The 18,568-nt window shown below is 50.3% G+C and overlaps 5 protein-coding genes across 5 annotated transcripts; 2 read left to right on the top strand and 3 right to left on the bottom strand.

The window, feature by feature from the left end:
• Positions 1 to 5,498: 5,498 nt before the first annotated feature.
• MRS44_013214 (uncharacterized protein) lies at positions 5,499 to 6,044 on the top strand (the record flags this gene model as incomplete). The annotated part of the gene is made up of 3 exons (XM_065616701.1): positions 5,499 to 5,839; positions 5,888 to 5,949; positions 5,998 to 6,044. The coding sequence occupies 3 exons, from the start codon at positions 5,499 to 5,501 to the stop codon at positions 6,042 to 6,044; spliced, it is 450 nt and encodes a 149-aa protein (XP_065472773.1).
• Positions 6,045 to 6,226: 182 nt separating this feature from the next.
• On the bottom strand, positions 6,227 to 8,278 carry MRS44_013213 (uncharacterized protein; the record flags this gene model as incomplete). Its single annotated transcript, XM_065616700.1, has 7 exons — positions 6,227 to 6,466; positions 6,518 to 6,609; positions 6,675 to 6,743; positions 6,796 to 7,292; positions 7,350 to 7,838; positions 7,911 to 8,014; positions 8,090 to 8,278. 7 exons carry the CDS (start codon positions 8,276 to 8,278, stop codon positions 6,227 to 6,229), a joined length of 1,680 nt encoding a protein of 559 aa, XP_065472772.1.
• A 129-nt stretch (positions 8,279 to 8,407) lies between these two features.
• MRS44_013212 (uncharacterized protein) lies at positions 8,408 to 11,266 on the bottom strand (the record flags this gene model as incomplete). Its single annotated transcript, XM_065616699.1, has 3 exons — positions 8,408 to 8,734; positions 8,794 to 10,893; positions 10,964 to 11,266. 3 exons carry the CDS (start codon positions 11,264 to 11,266, stop codon positions 8,408 to 8,410), a joined length of 2,730 nt encoding a protein of 909 aa, XP_065472771.1.
• A 1,685-nt stretch (positions 11,267 to 12,951) lies between these two features.
• MRS44_013211 (uncharacterized protein) lies at positions 12,952 to 14,524 on the top strand (the record flags this gene model as incomplete). The annotated part of the gene is made up of 4 exons (XM_065616698.1): positions 12,952 to 13,003; positions 13,098 to 13,372; positions 13,417 to 13,548; positions 13,607 to 14,524. 4 exons carry the CDS (start codon positions 12,952 to 12,954, stop codon positions 14,522 to 14,524), a joined length of 1,377 nt encoding a protein of 458 aa, XP_065472770.1.
• A 1,795-nt stretch (positions 14,525 to 16,319) lies between these two features.
• On the bottom strand, positions 16,320 to 17,441 carry MRS44_013210 (uncharacterized protein; the record flags this gene model as incomplete). Its single annotated transcript, XM_065616697.1, has 1 exon — positions 16,320 to 17,441. The coding sequence occupies one exon, from the start codon at positions 17,439 to 17,441 to the stop codon at positions 16,320 to 16,322; it is 1,122 nt and encodes a 373-aa protein (XP_065472769.1).
• Between the last annotated feature and the right edge of the window lie 1,127 nt (positions 17,442 to 18,568).

Genomic DNA, 18,568 nt, shown 5'->3' with positions numbered 1-18,568 from the left:
GCCCATGTCCAAAAATTTGACTGGAAAAGTGGATTTTTGGGCCTTCGGAAGCACTTACCCTATGGCCAACTGACAGGGGGGATGTTACCAAAGTATACCAAAACTACCAATACAAAACGGTAGGCTAGTATTGTTTTGAATAGCTTCAATTTTGCTTTGTTTTGTATTGATTTATATTGATTTGATTTGGTAGTGTTTTGTTTTGTTCGGAGCGCTGAGCATTAGGCAGGATACTCAAGAAAACCGGGCCAATATGAGTGCAGTTCAACAACTGCACAACACCTGCGCCAGTACAAGAAGAACAAGTTGGCTGACAGACGGTGCAACAAGCCGCAGGTGGGCATGGGCATGGGCAAGGGCCTGTGGGTAGACGGCCAGTGGACTTGATACGTACTTTGCCCCTAGACGAGCCTCCCCCTTTATTTTCCGCGGGAACAATATAGCGCCGATCCTGGGTCTAGACCAAGCCACATCACTCTAATGGCGCAACACTGTTGATTTACATTAAATTACCGATTTAGGTCATACTCTTTAGGTAGACAGCAGCCACCATGAGGAGAGTTCAGAAAATGCCGCGAATCTTGGTAGATCCTTGACTAAATAGAAGGTCCGTGGCACAATAGACTGATTTAGGCCTGCATCATTTAGGAGGCTTCTTGAGACATCATTCAACCACAGCGTACGGAGTATACTCCCACAAGTACCGGTAAAATCTAGCGGATGCTCGGGATAACTTCCTCCAGGGGCCCGTGCCCGTTATAGGTACAGACAAATGGAACTTCCGGCAAACAAAGACATCAAAATATAATGAGGAGGCGCCATCAGAGATCATTACTATCATCAATATTTAACGCCAAGGCGAATGATGCAGGCTAGGCCGCATGGAAATCCAGGGCGGTGGAATGATTTACCCGAACGACCACTTTATCAACAAAAATGACTGGTCACTGTACCATAGCATGGATTGCTTGAGGGGTCCTTGGTAGCCTTTCACACATGACTGGGGCCTCTCGTCTGCTAAAAATCCCTGGTAGAATGGCCAGGGCCGGCGTGGAGACAAGAGACAACAAGCAATACTGACGCTCAGGTCGGGGCGTGTGTGACAGCGGCAATGACCCCTGCATGTCTGGAATTGGATGTTATCCACGTTGGACTTCGCACCTCCAGTAATCACCACATAATAGCCGCTAGAGACAAGCCATCACATCGTTATCCTGACATGAAGCCCGTGCGTTCATATCCGTGACAGCCCAGCTTCGTCGAGGTCTAGAGAAAGCTGGCGAATAAACCTGCAACCCGACCTTAAGAGCCTCCCACACCTTAGGCGCAGGGCCCCCCTTTTTTTTTAATACGTTTCGGTAAATTTTTGGGGTTGGGTTAGAGTGCACCACCTTCACGGGTAAGGATCAAGGGATCCCAGGCTTATGAGACAGAAGGAAGAGGCTGCAGCAGGGTGCCACTATTGGATAGTTCTCATCCATTGACAGTAAAGGGGATCCAAAATGAGCGCGAAAAGACAGGAGAAAGGGATAACAAGGGGGGCCGGGCCTCATCGTTTCACCTATAACCTACACGGAGGCAATACTCTCACCACATCTCCTACGTAGGGTTGCACTACCAATATCGTCGCATATGAGTGGATTCACCACTTTGAGAAGCTTACACAGTCCTCTAATCTGATCGAAAAGAGAGGCATTCGTATGGGGAGGATGTAAAAAGAGAGGAAATACCCCGCGATCGGAAGACTCAGCTCGATTTTGGGTCTAGCATATTCGCTCACGACATCCTCGCCATCCAGGAACCATAGAAGAACCCATTCAGCACAATAACCCATCCTCCAACCAAGAACCAGCTCCACTTCTGCTATCCAGCTAATAATCAGGATGGCCGAGCAAGGTCTCCTTTTTCATTAACAAAACACTAGACCACTCCAAATGGCACTTCAACGAAGAGAGCAGGGACCTATGCTCACTAAAGCTGACAGCCAGTACGGATGATGATCGTTAAATTGTTATACACAACGTCTACAATCCTCTGATCATATAGCAAGCTCACCGTTGCAAGGCTGCTTACACATGGACAACTTTCGTATTTCATACCACGGATGGACCATAAGCCTCCCGCTGCTCCTAGGCAAGCCACTCGAGTTTCGTCATCATACTCCCTCCTATCACATTTGAACCAACCAAAATCATGGCGCACCGCAGCTCGTCAGGGCAGACGGCACAGTTACAATCCCAAACCCCTGATCGTCGTTCAGCCGTTTCTTCACCGCCGCGACCGTGATGGGTCTGTAATAGGCAGTGATGCGTTATATCAGGCCATGATTCCCCGTAAGTTGCATTCATCGACCCAGTCGGTTGGTCTGGGCCCCATTGATCGGCAAGCTGACACAGAACACATCCAATAATCGGCTAGAACCATAAAGCCTTTTTAAGTTTGCGTGGGGTAGTCAAAAGGTGGTGGCGCGACTGGGTACCACTTTGTACCGCCTGTTCTGTGTTAGTGGACAGGTCATATCGCTTTGCTAGGTCATGTCGAGAAAGAAACCTGCAGATACATCAAGGTGCAAAGTGTCGGGCGACATTTTTCGAGCCGTTGTTTCAGCGCACCCGAACTGAGTTTGAGGTGTTCATGGCGTTACAATACTACTATGGACTCAAGTGCCGCGGTGACCTAAGAATATATCCCATCCCTTTCTCGAAGCCAACTGTCTTCGCGCCGCACTTGACCATTCCTCGGGACCTTCCGACCTACAGAGACCGTATAGACCGACGCCATTGCCACTCTCCTCCAGCATGATAGTCAAGCCCGGGTCTTCTGCTGCACCGGCACGCAACTCCGGCCGTCACGAACCAACACCCCTTCCTCCCAGGCGCACAATCGAGAAGCGCGACGACACGGAGTTGAATGATACATTTACCAAACTACGGGATAGTGTCCCTAGCATGAGAGCTATAATGGGAAAGGAAGCAGAGGAAAATGCAACTACGGATCCGCAAAAAGGAACGCTTAAAACAATAGTGGATCAGGTTAGTTAGCACGCAACTCATGATGCAACGATTCTTACCTAGAATGCAGGAGGCAGTTATATGCAGGGCCATGGCGTATATCGCGCTCCTCGAGGAGAGAAATAGATCTCTTCTAAAAGAGCACCTAGCGCTGCAGTCGACAGTTGCTTCGCTTGAGATGTTGTTTTCACGTTACTGACCTTCCCACGTATGCTTTGTGAATCCATATGGTCGGTCTTCACTTGGATATCGGGCGGGTGTTGAGGGACCTCCGGGTCACCAGGCTATTGGTAACAGCCTGGGCAAGAAGGATTGGGAGACTAGATAATGTGTAATGGATACTAGCCCCAGAGCGACGGCCCCGTAAGACCAAATTCTTTGCATGTCGGGGCGTATATTATTCTGTAATTATCCGCAATGCAATGAATCCGCGGGCTTAGCTCGGCAATGAGACGCTTAAAGATGGGCCTTCTAGCTATTAGCCTAGTCTTTAAACCTTCTTAGCCCATCTTGGCACCAAATTTATACCAGTTGACCAGCTGCATGAGAGGGCGCCTATCTAGGTTTAACGAGGTGTCCAATCGTAGTTACAAGATTATTATAAACATCATAAAGATGCCAGCTCCATGCCAGTTGTTACAGGCTTGGTCCCCCTGTAAGCGATAGGCTTCATAAGCAGCTGAAGCACCTACTGTACTTGCTACAAGAGCGATTATAGCCCAATCTTTTGCCCTGTGGCGTAGCGGCTTAGGTGCCCGCAACTGTGACTGCCGTCACACTAGTAACCCTTTATCTTAGTATTTATATTCTTCTTCTTTCCTGCCTGACTAAGCACTTTCAGTATGGCTTTATAGCCATTTCTCTCCTAAGGTGTCTCAAGAGCTAGTATAATAACTAATCTAGCTAGTTCCATAAGTCTTATAAACTATTAAAGAGCTCGGGTCTAATATAGTCTTATATTATTATACCTATAGGTAGCTATATTATATAATTCTATACCTAATAAAAGTCATTGCAATATATCTAGAATTTAACAAAGTCAGTATATACCTATATTTTAAACAAAAATAAGTCTTTCTACACAGCTAACTATGTTGATTTTTTAAACTCCTTCTTAGTAAGGCAAAACCTGACTAGACCTCTCCTACAGCAATATCTCATGTAGCTACACCTGGTCGTTATACTGTAAGATCTTGAGAAATTCGGACACTCTAATATCTCCATAAATGCACACTAATGCCCGTCTTGGCCAACCAATAAATAATATCTTGACATTTTAGCGGTTAAAAGTGGAAAAGTGGAGTAGCTAGAGTGTTCGGATTTCTTGAGATCCTACGGTACTCATCAGACCTATAGGGCTCCCTAGTTGGCTTCTTCTGCAGGTCCCCTGCCTACATATAGATTCAGCTGCACTCCCTCTTAACCAGGTTAATAGATATTGTTAATCCTCTATTATCCTTTTCTACACCTTCAAAAGAAGACATCTTCGCATATCACAGTAATAGCTCTCAAGCAACCGCCCATATCTCGATGGAATATGCCCAAGCGCGTCCGTGCACACATCCGTGCCCCAAGCATTGCCGATATTTCATCAAAAATACACGCTTTTCGCCCGTGCACGCTTGCAGGGTTCTTCCCCTGGTAGGTACTGCGCCACCGGCGAGCTTCCAGCAGTCCCGGGCAAACACATCCGTACCATCCACATCCGATCCAATGCTTGGTGAGCCGGACTCAGAGGACCATGGACAGAGCCAAGCAAGATATAGAGTATAAGCGAACAATAATTATCGGCTTCATCGAGTGAGAGAGCTTGCCACCCGAAACTGAAGGTAATCTCTTTATCAACTCACCCATCTTTAATTTGACTTCAATTTGTCCTTGCGCTTCTGGTGTGGGCTGTATATGCACGCCGTTGGTTGGCTGATGCTGATCCGGCCAGATCGGATCCAGGCAGTTATCATCTAATGCAGATGAGAATGCTGCGCATCGTCTCTAAAGCATGCAGACATCTGTATAAAGTCCTCATTTCCTGATACAATTCATTCAAGCCGATATATTGATGTTCTGCACATCTCTCGGGTGCAGCAAAGTGTGGGCCTGCGCGTGCCGTTAGGACGCAACGTCAACCTTCAGTCAGCGGCTTGGTGCGCAACCCATTACATCTGCCCGACTATGGCGTAGCCCCGGGGTAGCCCTCCACATATCACTGGCGCCTCTCGCCCGCTGATCACCCCTGGTAGAATGGGGGCCGGAATGGAGACAAGAGACAACAAGCAGTAGTAAAGCTCAGACATCTGGGGAATGTGTAAACAACGGCAATGACCCCTGCAAGTCAGGAATTTAGATGTAATGTATACGATAAGTGAGTTGGTCAGACAAGTGAGTCGGTCAATTTGTACCTTTTAGCGGGGTATAGCGGGGTAAAAAATACCTAAAAATTGCGAGAAGGCGCTAACAATTTCCAGGTACCTTTTAGTTAAGCTTATCATGTACGTTATCCTAACATGGCTACTCTTGGCACACCGCGGCCTTGCGGTAGTTATCTTGGACACCTGTTCGACTCAGGAGGTCACGATCTGCCAGTGCCCTACGATCGAGAATAACCCCGCGCCACTTGTCCCCAGAGACAGTGACACATGCCCAGACAACTCGCCTCCTTGCTGCGTTGCAAAGGACCCTCCCGCTTTGAAAGTTTCTTCTTCGACCAGCCAAACCAATCTCCAGTGCGGCGACAAGTATGGAGACGATCAGCGGGATGTTAAGTTCCAGCGCCCTGGAGGAGTTTCTCAGGGGTTGGTCTGGAACATGCTGTTGGTCTTTCTGGTCGGGTATGTGCTTCCCATCTTTGTTTCAATGTCGAAGTACTGATTCGCCAGTACAGGGACGATGCTGCTTATGGGCGGCTGGAACGTCTACTTGGGCCTCGCTTATGGAAAATGTAAGCCAGGGATCTTGTTGCTACACTGCACAGACTGACGCTGCTTAGGGTCCTCGCGAACCCGGTCCGATTTTTACTCCCACAACAGGAGATGAGGCCTGTTCGTCAGTCGAGATGCAGGCCAAGATAGAAAGGGAATCGTATTTCTGGGAGAGACAATTTTACAACAGGCGGATCCAAGTCGAGAGTCATTCACCCATTCACCCCATCCTCGATGCAGTGCGCTGTCAGAGTAGTTCAATATTCCAGCTACAACTCTCACAGATATCTCACTCTCTCATCCCAGCCTCTCTACAAGCCCAGCCTCCTTGACAAGTTGGTAAAAAGCTCCCTTCTGTTGCATCAGCGTCGAAGGTGTGTCAAACTCAACAGTCTCGCCCTTTTCAAGAACCACGATGCGGTCTGAGTCAACAACGGTGTTGATCCGATGCGCAATTGTGATGACGGTCCGATTGCTGAAGATATTCTCTCGAAGTGTCTCCTGGAGATGCATGTCGGTTTGGGTATCTACGGCAGCCTGTAATCCCAAGTTAGCTTGTGTGCTGGGCGATTCTACGTCGCTGCTTACAGTCGCTTCGTCCAGCACAAGGATGGTCGACGGCTTGAGCATGGCGCGGGCCAATGATACGAGCTGTTTCTGGCCCTGGCTGAGATTGGATCCTAACAACTGTTAGCATCAGTGTAATCTATCTGCCTTGAAGAAGTAGCAGTAGCGCAAGTATTACCTCCTTCGTAGATCTTGGCATCCAATCCACCAGCCATGCTGGAGACATGTTCTTTGAGTCGTGCAAGCCCTTGTCTCACAGTTAACATGTAGATCCGAGAAGGGAAGCAGATAGGCCATACCAAGAGCAGTCCAAAGCTCTGTGTCGTCATGTTCCTCTCCGGGGTCAAGATTCTCCCGGACAGTCCCTTTAAACAACGCAGGATCTTGGGGGATGACGGTGAGTCGCTTCCGCAGATCCAAGAGGCCGATAGTCGAGATATCAACATCGTCGACGTGAATGCTTCCAGCCGACGGCTCAATGATTCTGAATAGTGCCAGAGCTAGTGAACTCTTCCCAGCACCAGTGCGGCCCACCACGCCAATCTTCTCGCCGGGCTTAAAAGTGAGGTTGAGGTTCCGTAGAACCAAGCCCAGCTCAGGTCGATAACGCGTGCTGTAGTCAACAAAATCCACAGAACCTCTAGCGGGCCAGCTGATCCCAGGGCGGCGGTGAGGTACAACATCTGGCGCCTCGCTAGGGAGATGGGTATACTCTAGCACACGCTCGGCTGAGACGATGTTTGTCTCGACCTCCCCGGTAGCTCGGACAAGAGAGCTGAAAGACTGAGTGATGTGTCTATGATAGAGTCAGTATGGAAAATAAACCAAGTTGGGACCTTGAGATGAAACCGACAGGGCATAAGATATCATCAAACCAACCATGCCTGCAGACAAGTGTTTGCCCAGGGACAACCGAGCAAGTGCAAGTCCGGCGGCAGAGAGAATAATGATCGATCCAATGAACTCCAAACGGATTCCAAGCCACCGATTCGCAGTGATAGAAGGGACATAGGCCTTCATGTTCGCATCCAACCGTTTTTCACTCTCAAGCGAGAACCGTTCCTGCTGAGAATATGCTCTGATAGTCGTGAGGCCGCCAAGGGACTCTTGGAAATGGGCGAATACTGGACTGCGACTAACTCCGTCGAGGCGCTTCAACTCTCGCTTTGCCCCCAGGTAGTACTGTTGCATGGAGCTGTACAAGAACACAAGAGGGATGGCTAGGATGATGAAGGCAGGCGTTCCAGAAGAGATGACGGCGAGGCTGAATATGGCTTTGACTGTGTTGATGAAGAGGGTGTTGAACTGGCGAGGCAGAGACTGGTCAATGCGGTAAATGTCGCTGAAAAGTATTGTCAGTATCTGAGAACTCCAGCTTCATGGACGAATAACGGCATGGTGGGTTGGCTCTCACCTGGAAAATCGATTGAGGATTTGACCTGTTGGGGTTGTCTCGAAGAAGGTCATTGGCGCTCTCAAGATAGCAATGATCATGCTTTCATGAAGTTTGCGAGAGGCCTATACCACCGAAGAGTATCAGCCACTGCCCCAAAGACAACCGTGGTACCGCTGAAACGTAAGATAATTACTTACCTTGATCGAACACCACAACCACAATGTCGACGACTGCAAAATCACCAAACCAGCTGAACCAAGCCCAAAGGCGACATATATGCCAAGATACTTCTTGACAGCGACATCAGGGTTTGGATCATCATTAGCCTCAGACCACTGCTTCAGCCAAACGTTTCCTCCTGGTAATTGCCAGCCATCACTCGTCATGATAAACAGGCTCTAGGACTTACTAATCTCAGTGACTTGAGCGCCTACCAATGTGACAGCGTACAAGGACACGGCCTAGAGACTGCTTGCCTTGGCGTAGTCGCCGTAGACCTTCCACTTGACACTTCCCTACTGGGTGAGTTCCTTGCGACGTTTGGGCTTCTTGATGGCGGCTTCAACATCGAGAATTTTCCTCCCAGCATCGGCGCTCCTGGGAGCGTTCGCACGACTCTCGACGGCGGAATCATGTCCTGTGGGTTTGGATGTTTTGTCCTTACCGGGTTCCTGTTGCCCATTGACGGTGCCCTCTCCAGCACCGGGTCTCGCAGTAGTCGACTCCTGGGTTTTGTCAGCTTGACCGATGAGGCCGGCAAAGTCTCTTCCCCTGACGACAAGCTGATCGTATGTTCCTTGCTCCGAGATCTTTCCCTCGCGAATCAGAACGATCGAGTTAGCCTCCAACAAAACTGGCGTCGAGTTCGTTGCCAAAATTCTGGTCCTGTCCTTGAGAAGACCCCCCGCCCGAAAACCTCTTCAATCAAATGCCTTCCGACATGCTGGTCCACCGCCGAAAGACAGTCATCCAGCAGATAGATATCCGCTCTGGCGTAGACAGCCCTAGCCAAGGTCAACCGCGCCTTCTGCCCCCCACTCAACGTGATGCCCTTGTCGCCAACCTCGGTCTGGTCTCCGTTTGGTAGTTGAGCGAGATCATCTACCAAGGCACATGCCTTGACCGTCTCGACGTAAAAGTCAGGGTCCCACGGCTTGCCGAAGGTGATGTTGTCTCTCACGCTCGCGTTCAGCACCCACGGCTGTTGTGCGACGTAGGCAACCGAGCCGCGAAGAGTGACGGTGCCGGTGGCTTTGTAGAGATCTCCAAGGAGGGCGTGGAGGATGGAGGACTTTCCGGCTCCGACGCGGCCGACGAGACAGACTAGCTCTCCTTTGTCGGCGGACAGGGTGATTTCTTCGAGTGCTGTTCCGGTTTCGTGCAAGCTCCATTTGAAGGTTGCGGTCTGAATACTGACAGATTCTTCACCTGATGCTGTGACAGCCTCTTCGTGAATGACCGCATCTGCCTGGAGCTCATCCGCAGTGAAGAAGGCCACCAGACGGCTCACAGCAACGCTAGCTTCAGTAATAGAAGAGATCGCCGCAGGAAGGATCGTCAGAGGCGAAGTCAACAGTTGAAACAAGGCAATAGCAGGAAAGACGATCTCGGTTGTCAATGGCTTCCTTTGGACTAGAACCCTCACTGCAAAGGCCGAGCAAGCCACCAAGAACGGAGTCACCGAGCCAACGAAACTGGACACAGCCTGTAGAGCACCAGTCTTTCGCAGAGTAACAAGTTCCCTATCGTTGCGAATATGCCCGATTCGGTTTGCAAATGCAGCGCCCCAAGCGAAAAGCTTGATGGATTTCATGTTGGCGATGACCTCGGCCGTGAGCTTCGACCTCGCATCTTTGTTTTTCATCTGCTGCTTTTGTAGAACCTTCATCGACTTGGTGATGCTCCCGTTGATAGGAATCGTGACGATCATCAGCGCGACGCCGGCGAACATGCTGTACCCCAAGAGACCGTAAAGGGAGACTGTGCATAGAACGATCTGCAGTGGCGCTGACAAGAGATGTTGGCTGAACTGCGTGACGTCTTGGAGGCGCTGGCTGTCCACGGCCATGAGGTTGACAATGTCACCGGTTGATTTCGTGCCACTGGCCTCGTTCGAGAGTCTGAGTGATTTCCTGTAAATTGTCGAGACGAGCGAGGACTTCAATTTGATTCCAGTCTGTGATAGGCGCTGGAAGCATTGGTGAAGACACAGGCTCTGCCCTACTGAGACAAAGAACATGCTCAAGGCGATGGCAGCACCGAGGGTCAAAGGCTGAGGCTGCTGACTTCGATATGAATCCACGAATGAGATGAAGAACCGCAGGAGTTGTGGCTGCAGGATTGCAAGAACGTCTGCAACAGCCTTAAACAAAGCACCCTGAGCATACGCTGCTCCAAAGCCACGGAACAGCGCAACCCACAAAGACGGCTTCTCCTTACACGCTTGCTCGTGAGCCCAGGCGCTTTGGAAGGTGTCGGCAGCGGCCCGGGCAGTATCTTGCTTGGCTAGGTCCCAAAGGTCGTCTTCGGTGATGTACTGCTTGTAGCCATGCCTCATCATCGGGGTCATCCAGTTGAAGGTAAGGGTTGAGATGATGGTTGCACGCTCGCTCGGGCACTCGTTTTCACTGCTTTCCAGTGGCTGATAGACCGCTTGTCTAGGGAGTGTCCAAGTGAGCAGGAATTGGATGCAGACGAGCCCGAAACTGATGCAAATGACGATGAAAACAGAAAGGTCTTGTTCGTACACGCGTCGGGTAACTGATGAGTGCAGTTTTGCGCCAGAGACAAGCAACAGCAGCAGCCAGTACGAAGCAACGAATGCTCCCACGCTACGGGAGCGTGCCTTTTCAAGGTATTGAAGGAAGCTGATGGTGAGCAGAGAGGCAATAAGGGCCGTAGACGCCAATATTCTCATATCATTGACCCAGACATGAGGATGTCTAGCCGTTTGAACGGCGACTTGCACAACTGTAAGGGAGAGTATAGCGACAGTGATAGGCTGGATTCGTCAGAGAATGTCAGTAAAACGCTTAATTAACTCATGCGAGAGAAAGGAGGCCATTGCTTACCAACTTCGCCCAGAACCGCCAGTTTGTCCGAATCGCCTCCTCATTCTTTCTCCTGGATAGCCACCATAGCGTGGGCACTCCGCCAACAATGCCAAAGGCAGAAACGAAAAGTATCAAGGAGCTCAGAAAACAGGGAGTAAAGTCATTCCGGCCGGGGTTCAGCGGCCCCCAGCCTTCAGAATCGCAACAGAGCAGCCGGGATGAGGCTGTTGTGACTTTAGTGAGATAATTCTCGTCCTCGTGATGAAAGCTGCTCAGTGTGGACGCAGATACCGGCTCGATTACGATTTGATGGGGTATCATCGCTACGACGACGACATTCGTGCGCTCTGAGTGTAAGGTCGGCTCAGTGCAGATGGTGTAAGGCAGAAAAGAAGGGATGACGCGGTCGGAGTGTCGGAGATAGTGTGGTTGGTTAGTTAGCGAATCACATCGCCTGTAATGACGCGTGGGAGAGTGGTGGCAGAAAGCAAGAGACTGCGTGAAGTCAAGATGGTGACTGGATATGGATAAATGGCAGCTGGACGATGACGACTTGGTGAATTTAGCGAAAACTGGTCAAAGAAGGTCTTGTATTGTGCGTCAGACTCGAGGGTAAGAATTTGGGGTCGGGAACAAGCAGTAAGCAGGGCCAGGTGAGACTGCTGAAAAGTCGCCAACCCAGATTATGATAACATCCCAAACCCAAGCGTTGAATCTTGCAAGGGTGAAAACGTCCCGGTAGCGTTTGCTCTCCCACCAACCAGTCATCCGCAGTGACATTAACCTAAGATAGACCCCCCGCTGTCAAAGTTATCCCCATCCTTCCCCACACTCAGGCCCTCGAGCAGTTCCCTTGTCACATGCGGCCACGGGTTATTTACCCGGCGTCGCTATTGCACCTCTAACCCAATGATGACTTCCCTTGTGGCAGCGAACCCGACACGCGGAGCTAGGAGAGATCCGGTGATGAGCCGCTTGAGCCCTTGGTTGAGGGAGTGTACTTACTTCCACATGCGTGGGCGTTAAAACAGTCACCGATAAGAAACTGCCTGAAACAAAGAGAAAGAGGGGCATGTCGGTGGTCGATGATAAGAGTCACCAAGATACCTTCCATTTGATGTTGCAGTGGCTGTACTAACAGGTCTAGGAAAGCTACCCTGGAGTACGCCCGCCGTATGCTTAATAACGATACTCGACGTAATCATGGCCTGACGGCCTCCGCGTCCCTCCTTTCCAGGTTCCAATCTTTTGACTTTCCAATCTCTCCGTGGCGATGTCGCCGCAAGCCCGAATCCGCTGTGACGCCAACCTACGCCATTCGATCGGGCGGAGTTAGAAGCAACGAGATATCACAATGATCTCGGATCTCCCTCTCGCGCCATGTTTTTCCGCTGCGGCTGATGCATCCTCCCCGGAGAGACAAACCATTTGCAGCGTCCTCTCCGCCGCTGCATAAGCCCCACCTCACCAAGGCGGGGCTCTAAAGCACCTCGAGGCAAGTTTATGGTACTGGTACCTTAGCGTAGCGCAAGAGGGTGGACGGATGGAATAGTGATATAATACCACGGAAACGGCTTCTTCCCGCCCACCTTCTTTGGCTCTGTCGCCTTCTAGACTATAAAGTGTGACTTGAAGTTGCCGTGGAATCAATCCTTGTCGTGAAATTCTCCAGGGTCAGCCTCAATTCCTTTGTGTTCTTAGCTAGACTGTAACCCTGTCTCCTCTCCGACCCACGAGCCTCTAGCTTCACCACAACGGCCAGCCCACGCTCACTGACTGAGGCCGCCCGCTTTCTTGCTTTCGAACCACACGCTTGTCCAACTCGTCCCCGTTTCATATTGAAATCCCGGGAACCTCGCTCTTACGACTTTTCTCTCCTCTTTCTACCCGTCGTCCTCTCGCCTGCTGCCTAATCCTCTTGCAGCACGGGGGACCGAGGGGCCGGCTTTAGAGTCTTCCACTCTTCCGTCCGTGCTGCAATTGGTGACTGAGGCCATTCGCAAAATATGAAATACGGCCAGCGGCTCAAGTACGAGTCCGTCCCAGAATGGAGTCTCCGTACGTTGCCTATATTCCCTTCTCTAGCCTCGGCGGCCGGCTACCTGCATCATGAAAGAAGGGGCCAAAACCGGCTGACAGGAATGACCTGCAGATAACCTCGACTACAACTCCCTCAAGCATGAGATTAAAGCCCATACGACCCGAGATCAGGTCACCGCCGTAGCCATCCCGGGACACCAGGATACCGCCCTTCAGCGGTTCGAGGACGATCTTCACGCCGAGCTGAATCACCAGCACGACCGACTCGGTCTCTTCGTTGCGAGCAAGGCCGATGAGATATCTCGTCGTTTAGGTGCGTCACCCCCCGCGACTTCCACGACGCCAATTATGCTGACGAGCACGATAGTAGACTCTCAAAGAGCATTGGTCGGTGGCTCTCTAAGTCTCACGATCAGTTGGACGCGGAACAGTCGATAAAGGACCAGAGGTTGTTCGTCAAATACGAGCGGGAGCTACTACGCTGCGGAAGAGATATTCAATCCCTCCCGCGGTTCGCCAATGCCCAAGTCGTCGCCTTCCGAAAAATCATCAAGAAATACAAGGTTAATGTTTTGCACCCACGACTTATCGCTCCTCTTGGCTCTAACTCTATGGATACAGAAATGGACCGGCTCGACAACCCTCGGTTCCCGCTTCAGCAAGAGCATCTTGTCCGACCCTCAGAGTTTCACAAGATGCGACTTCACTCCTCTCCAAAACCGATACGACGAAATCTCTTCAACTCTCCACGGCTCTATGCCCATTATGAGCGAACCCAGTTGTCCCGAATCCCTCGCGCGGCCCTCTACCTCCGATATACCAAGACCTAGGAGTAGCAGGAGTAGGCCGCAACCTACGTTTCAGCCTCTGTCTCCGCCGCAATTGGCCGGGCAAGTGAAGTATTGGAACGAGTACGATGATGTCAGCGAGTACCGGAGCTCTGATGAGGACTATGCCATTTACGTGAACCCCGGCGACAGTACGAGCTTCCCAGGACTCGGCTATGTACAGGGTATTTTCAGGGTCCCTCTAGAGAAGGCCAGGAAGTGGTTCAAGCTCGACAAATCCCCAGAACAACAACCCCTCCTTAGAGCTAATCACTTGTCGGTTGGATACTCGTCCATCGCCGTCGCCAGCGAGTCTAACGAAGAAGCCTACGCCAGCTCGGAATGCTATCCCTCGCATAGTTACCATATCCTTTACGCCCTCCCCAGCCTCGACCAGCAAAAGGTCAACCGCTACCGCGAAAACGTCCTCTTCTGGGGCACCATTAGCTGCTTTATTACATCCTTTATCCTCCTCGCCGTGGCCGGCATCTTGATGTCCACTGGCAGGCATAAACTCCGAGCCGAGGTCGACGCAGGCGTTACTGTTGGCGCCGTTGCCAGCTTGTTCTCCGCAGGTATAGCTCTAGGTATGAGTATATACCGGCGAGGTCCTCTCGCTCTATTCTACCAGCTGGTAGTCTGGAGTGCCTTCATAGCCTCATGCTTCCTAAACGGCATGCTATTGGTCCTCGTCGTGGGTAACGCCCCATAACCTTAACCACACCATATATCATTTTATCCCTAAATTGTGCCATGATAGTTGGCTTGACGAATCCTTCATGTGTCAAGCATTGGGAAATTTCACGTGTGGGCAGGAGGCAGTCGCTCCTAGAGCGACTGCGCTATAAAACCAAAGCAATTGAAGCTTAGATACGATCCGGGACGAAATCATCCAATATATACTCTACCAATTTTCTATGTAGAACACCACGCCCCTTATTAATTACAGTTTGGTTACTACAATCCACTTGTGCATATTAGACGTAACACTCACAACTCATCGCTCGGTATAACGTCCTGAGCTATCTGCCAATGTAAACCAGTCACAGCCCGGTTTACCATTGAGAATCAACGTGACCGTTGCGCAGCTAAATGAACATCTAAATAGTTTATGCATAGGTACAATTAAGTAAAGAGAATATAGTAGCTTTGATACTTGGAGGATACTTTATCTTTTATATTTCCCCGACTCTAGCAAGTATAATAGCACTTACCGTTTTGCACCTACTAGTAACACAAAGGTTTGGAGCGACGCATTGCTGCATCAGTGCAGCAGGCGTATCAAACTCAACGGCCTCGCCCTTTTTAATTACCACGATGCAGTCAGGGAGTTAATAATTATATTCATGCGATGCGCGATTGCGATGACTGTCCGATTACAGAAGCTGCTCTCGCGGAGTGTCTCCTGGAGGTGTGTATCTGTTTCCGCATCCACGGCCGACTGCAACTCTCAAGTGTGCTTGTTTAATTACTTCAGCGTTAAAAATGCCAAGAATGACGATACCGGCCATGCCAACAAGGTCAGATTCACATCCCCGGTAAGTATCGCTCACAGTTGCTTCGCCTAGCACAAGAATGGTTGTGGGCTTGAGCATCGCGCGGGCAAAGATACGAGCTGTTTTCGGCCCTGACTGATATTCGAACCTAAAGAATGTTGGCCTCGCATAGTGTAACTGCCTTAAAAAGGCAGATATCGCGCAGGCTTTACCTCCTTCGAAAGCCTTGGCATCCCATCCGTGTTCTTCGAGTCCTGCAATTTCTTGACACATGCTTGGCAATACTGACTAGCGAGCAACTTCGGCTTCTTCTAGCGTTATCGCATCTAGATCATGCCCTGAGCTCGCGAGGGTTACTGTGTTTGGAGATCTAGCCAAGATTGGAGGCTTGACGGATTTAGTTAGGCACAGTCCCTGTAGGCAGATTCCATCAAGTCTTTCCAGAAAAACAGTCAGCTAGTGATGGTAGTGTTTCGCTAGTTAATTAGGTTCTTTGATGGCCAGAGGCCAAAATCAACAATAGAACTATGCATTGGAAGAATTTTGGCCATATAATCATTGTGATTGATCCTGGCTAGATTCACGGAAGGATACGGCTCCAGTACCAAAGATGTCCACTCCGCAATAGACTCCTCAATATTGCATGTAATTCAAGTGCTGATACTATCGTTAGCCTGATCTCAACGAGTCGAAGTTCTTGCTAAGTAAAGATGCGTTATCGAGCTTAGATAGCTGTGGTATGAGTACATTATTGATTATTCACTCTGGCCAAATAGTAAGTCCGAGTACGATATAGAGGAAGCGATTACTAGGATGCTATTAAGATGATGGTATTCCCAGACCTAACTAAGCCCCAAACAACCGGGGAAAGACCAGTTCAACTGGATACCAGTGTTACGTGAAAAATCCGATTCTTCATCGAGGAGGCTGATTCCCTTTGCCAATACTGGCGAACTGAACGAAACGCTTGTCAGAACTCTTGACCAGGCTGAGGCCCGAGTAATTTGGCTTCTAGTTCTCTCCCATGTTTGTGTTTTGTTCGAATCCGATGAACGTGATGGCGGGATTTTCGGGCATGTTGTACCACACGTCAAGAGTGACGCGAAGGATGGCGATCGTGGACTCCGGGAGCGCTTGGAACATCTCCTTGATCTCGATTCTCCCAAGGTTGAGATTGACATTGTGATGAACCCATATCCTCAACTCTCCAAGGGTGTGTTTGTTTGCGTCCCGGAGGTATAGATGGAGGATGACATTGACGGGCTGCATGGATGTACTCAAGACTGGCCCGCAAATCCAGGTCTTGTGAGGGAACATGGGGGCTAGGAAGATTTGCCTCCGATCTTCATGGCGGTGATGGTAGTAGGGCAGAGTGCTGAGCTTGGCCATGCCCTCTTCCTTGATGACTGCGTTGGCCATGAGGCAGTTATAAAGCTGCGCAGTTGTCAAGACGTGCTGCTTCTTAACAGCCTCTTCCAGGATCTGGATTAGAACTATTGAGAAATCATGCTGGCTCCTGGGTTGGTCAAAAGCAGAGGCCGAGATGAGCTCCTTTCCGCGGCCGATAGACCCTCCGACAGCACTGGAGCAGTCCAGAAGCATCAGAACGTCGGGTGCAGCTGGATCAATGATGTCGCGACGAACCTGGTCGAAGTCGATGAGTGGCAGTAGACACCTATAACTAGTAGTCGGCCCCAGATAAAGATGGGTGTTACCCGTGATACCTACAACCGACTCGCTGTGTCCGACGTAGTAGACGATAGCCAAGTCATCTCGCTGAAGGCCTCTCATCAGGTGCTCAAGTTGTTCTTCCAAAATAGTCTTTTCGTGGCCACCTGACCGAAGGAGAAAGACGAGCACATCATATCGATAGGAACTGAAAATGCGCCCTACGCGAGCAGTCAAGCTTCTGATTTTGTCGTCTGCCTGATCTGCTGCCCAACCAAGGAGGAGAACATTGACAGTGCCATACCGACGGCCGTTATTTTGTCCGTAGAAGTTGCTGCAGGCCTGATCGAGGGTATGGCGGAACCCGTCAACCGTCGTGTGGCGATCTCGAGGTCGCCAGGCGTCCAAAAGGTGGGTAACCGGGTGTATGGGAGGGAAAGGATCGCTTGTTTCGTTGGATGCCATCTTGAACCGACAAAACAAATAGATATCAGTGTCAGATAAGGGCCCAGGGAAACTGGGGCGAAAGGAAACCAGACTAACCTTTGGATCTTTTCGAAACCTTTACAGGAATGTTCAGGTGTCCCAAAGACACATTTGTCGTCTGCAGTGTCAAAGAAGACGCTGTTTTGACTGCCTGGACCGTTTAGTGATTGCCTCGACGGGAAAAAAAGCATAAGGGAAGGCGAAAGGTCTTCTGATGCCTAGCAAACTTTTGGCCTAGCAATTTGCCCGACATTGTAAGTACCGTCTTGAAATTTAGGTAGCGAAGCATCAGAATTGGTAGTACAGTTGTGTCGAATCCGATGATGTATCCATTACGCTTGTTTGGCGTTGTGCGGATGTAGCCTAGGGGCGCCACCGCGTCGCGCAATGCGAATGGATTCGTGGCGATGTAGTGCCCGGTACATGGCGATGATTCGCTTGCTTGTGGTCTAGGCAAGCAGGTGCTCGCTCTAGCTGATAAGTGCTATCAGGGTATTTTGACGGGGAGGCAAGTTCAACTCTACCCAGGATGAGATAACGCCCTGATGAAGTTCCTACTGTACTTTTCCAGAGACAGCTCCAAAGACAGCTCCGATTTTCATGTCCAGCATGGCACGCGACTCCAGCTTCACAAGCTCATTGACGCGATGGCTGAATCTACAGGCATGCCTTACAGCCTTCATGAACTCGCTACATCCGCCTTTGGGTCTAGCAACAAGCTTTCCAGCACCAGGCAGGAATTTGGACCTCCTCCTCCTCCATCCACATTCTCGAAAAGGACCTCGCAGTTTTGAGTGTGATTCTAGGCGCGCTCACCAGCGCAGGCAATGCTAGTACTGGCTGCATACGCGTCTACTATCGAGGTTGCGCTCATTGCTGTAAACCTGCGAGTGTCCGTGATTCTATGAATACCTCAAACAGGCTCTAACACTTGGCCCGCGAAGTCCAAAATCATCCGCGACAGCTCAGAGCATCCAAGATCATGGAAAGCTGATAAAGAATGTCAATGATAATCTCGAAGCAACCCCACGTCTTGGTTAGGCGGTCAGGCACGGCAGAATACGAGGAGGACTGCATGGCTAAAACTACCAGGAACCAATGGGGAG

Source organism: Fusarium solani (genome assembly GCF_023522795.1).
Source record: "Fusarium solani strain SB1 chromosome Unknown bctg00000009, whole genome shotgun sequence".
Lineage (NCBI taxonomy): Eukaryota > Fungi > Ascomycota > Sordariomycetes > Hypocreales > Nectriaceae > Fusarium > Fusarium solani.
Note: the sequence above shows the minus strand (reverse complement) of the source record. Positions and strands in the feature narration are given on the sequence as shown.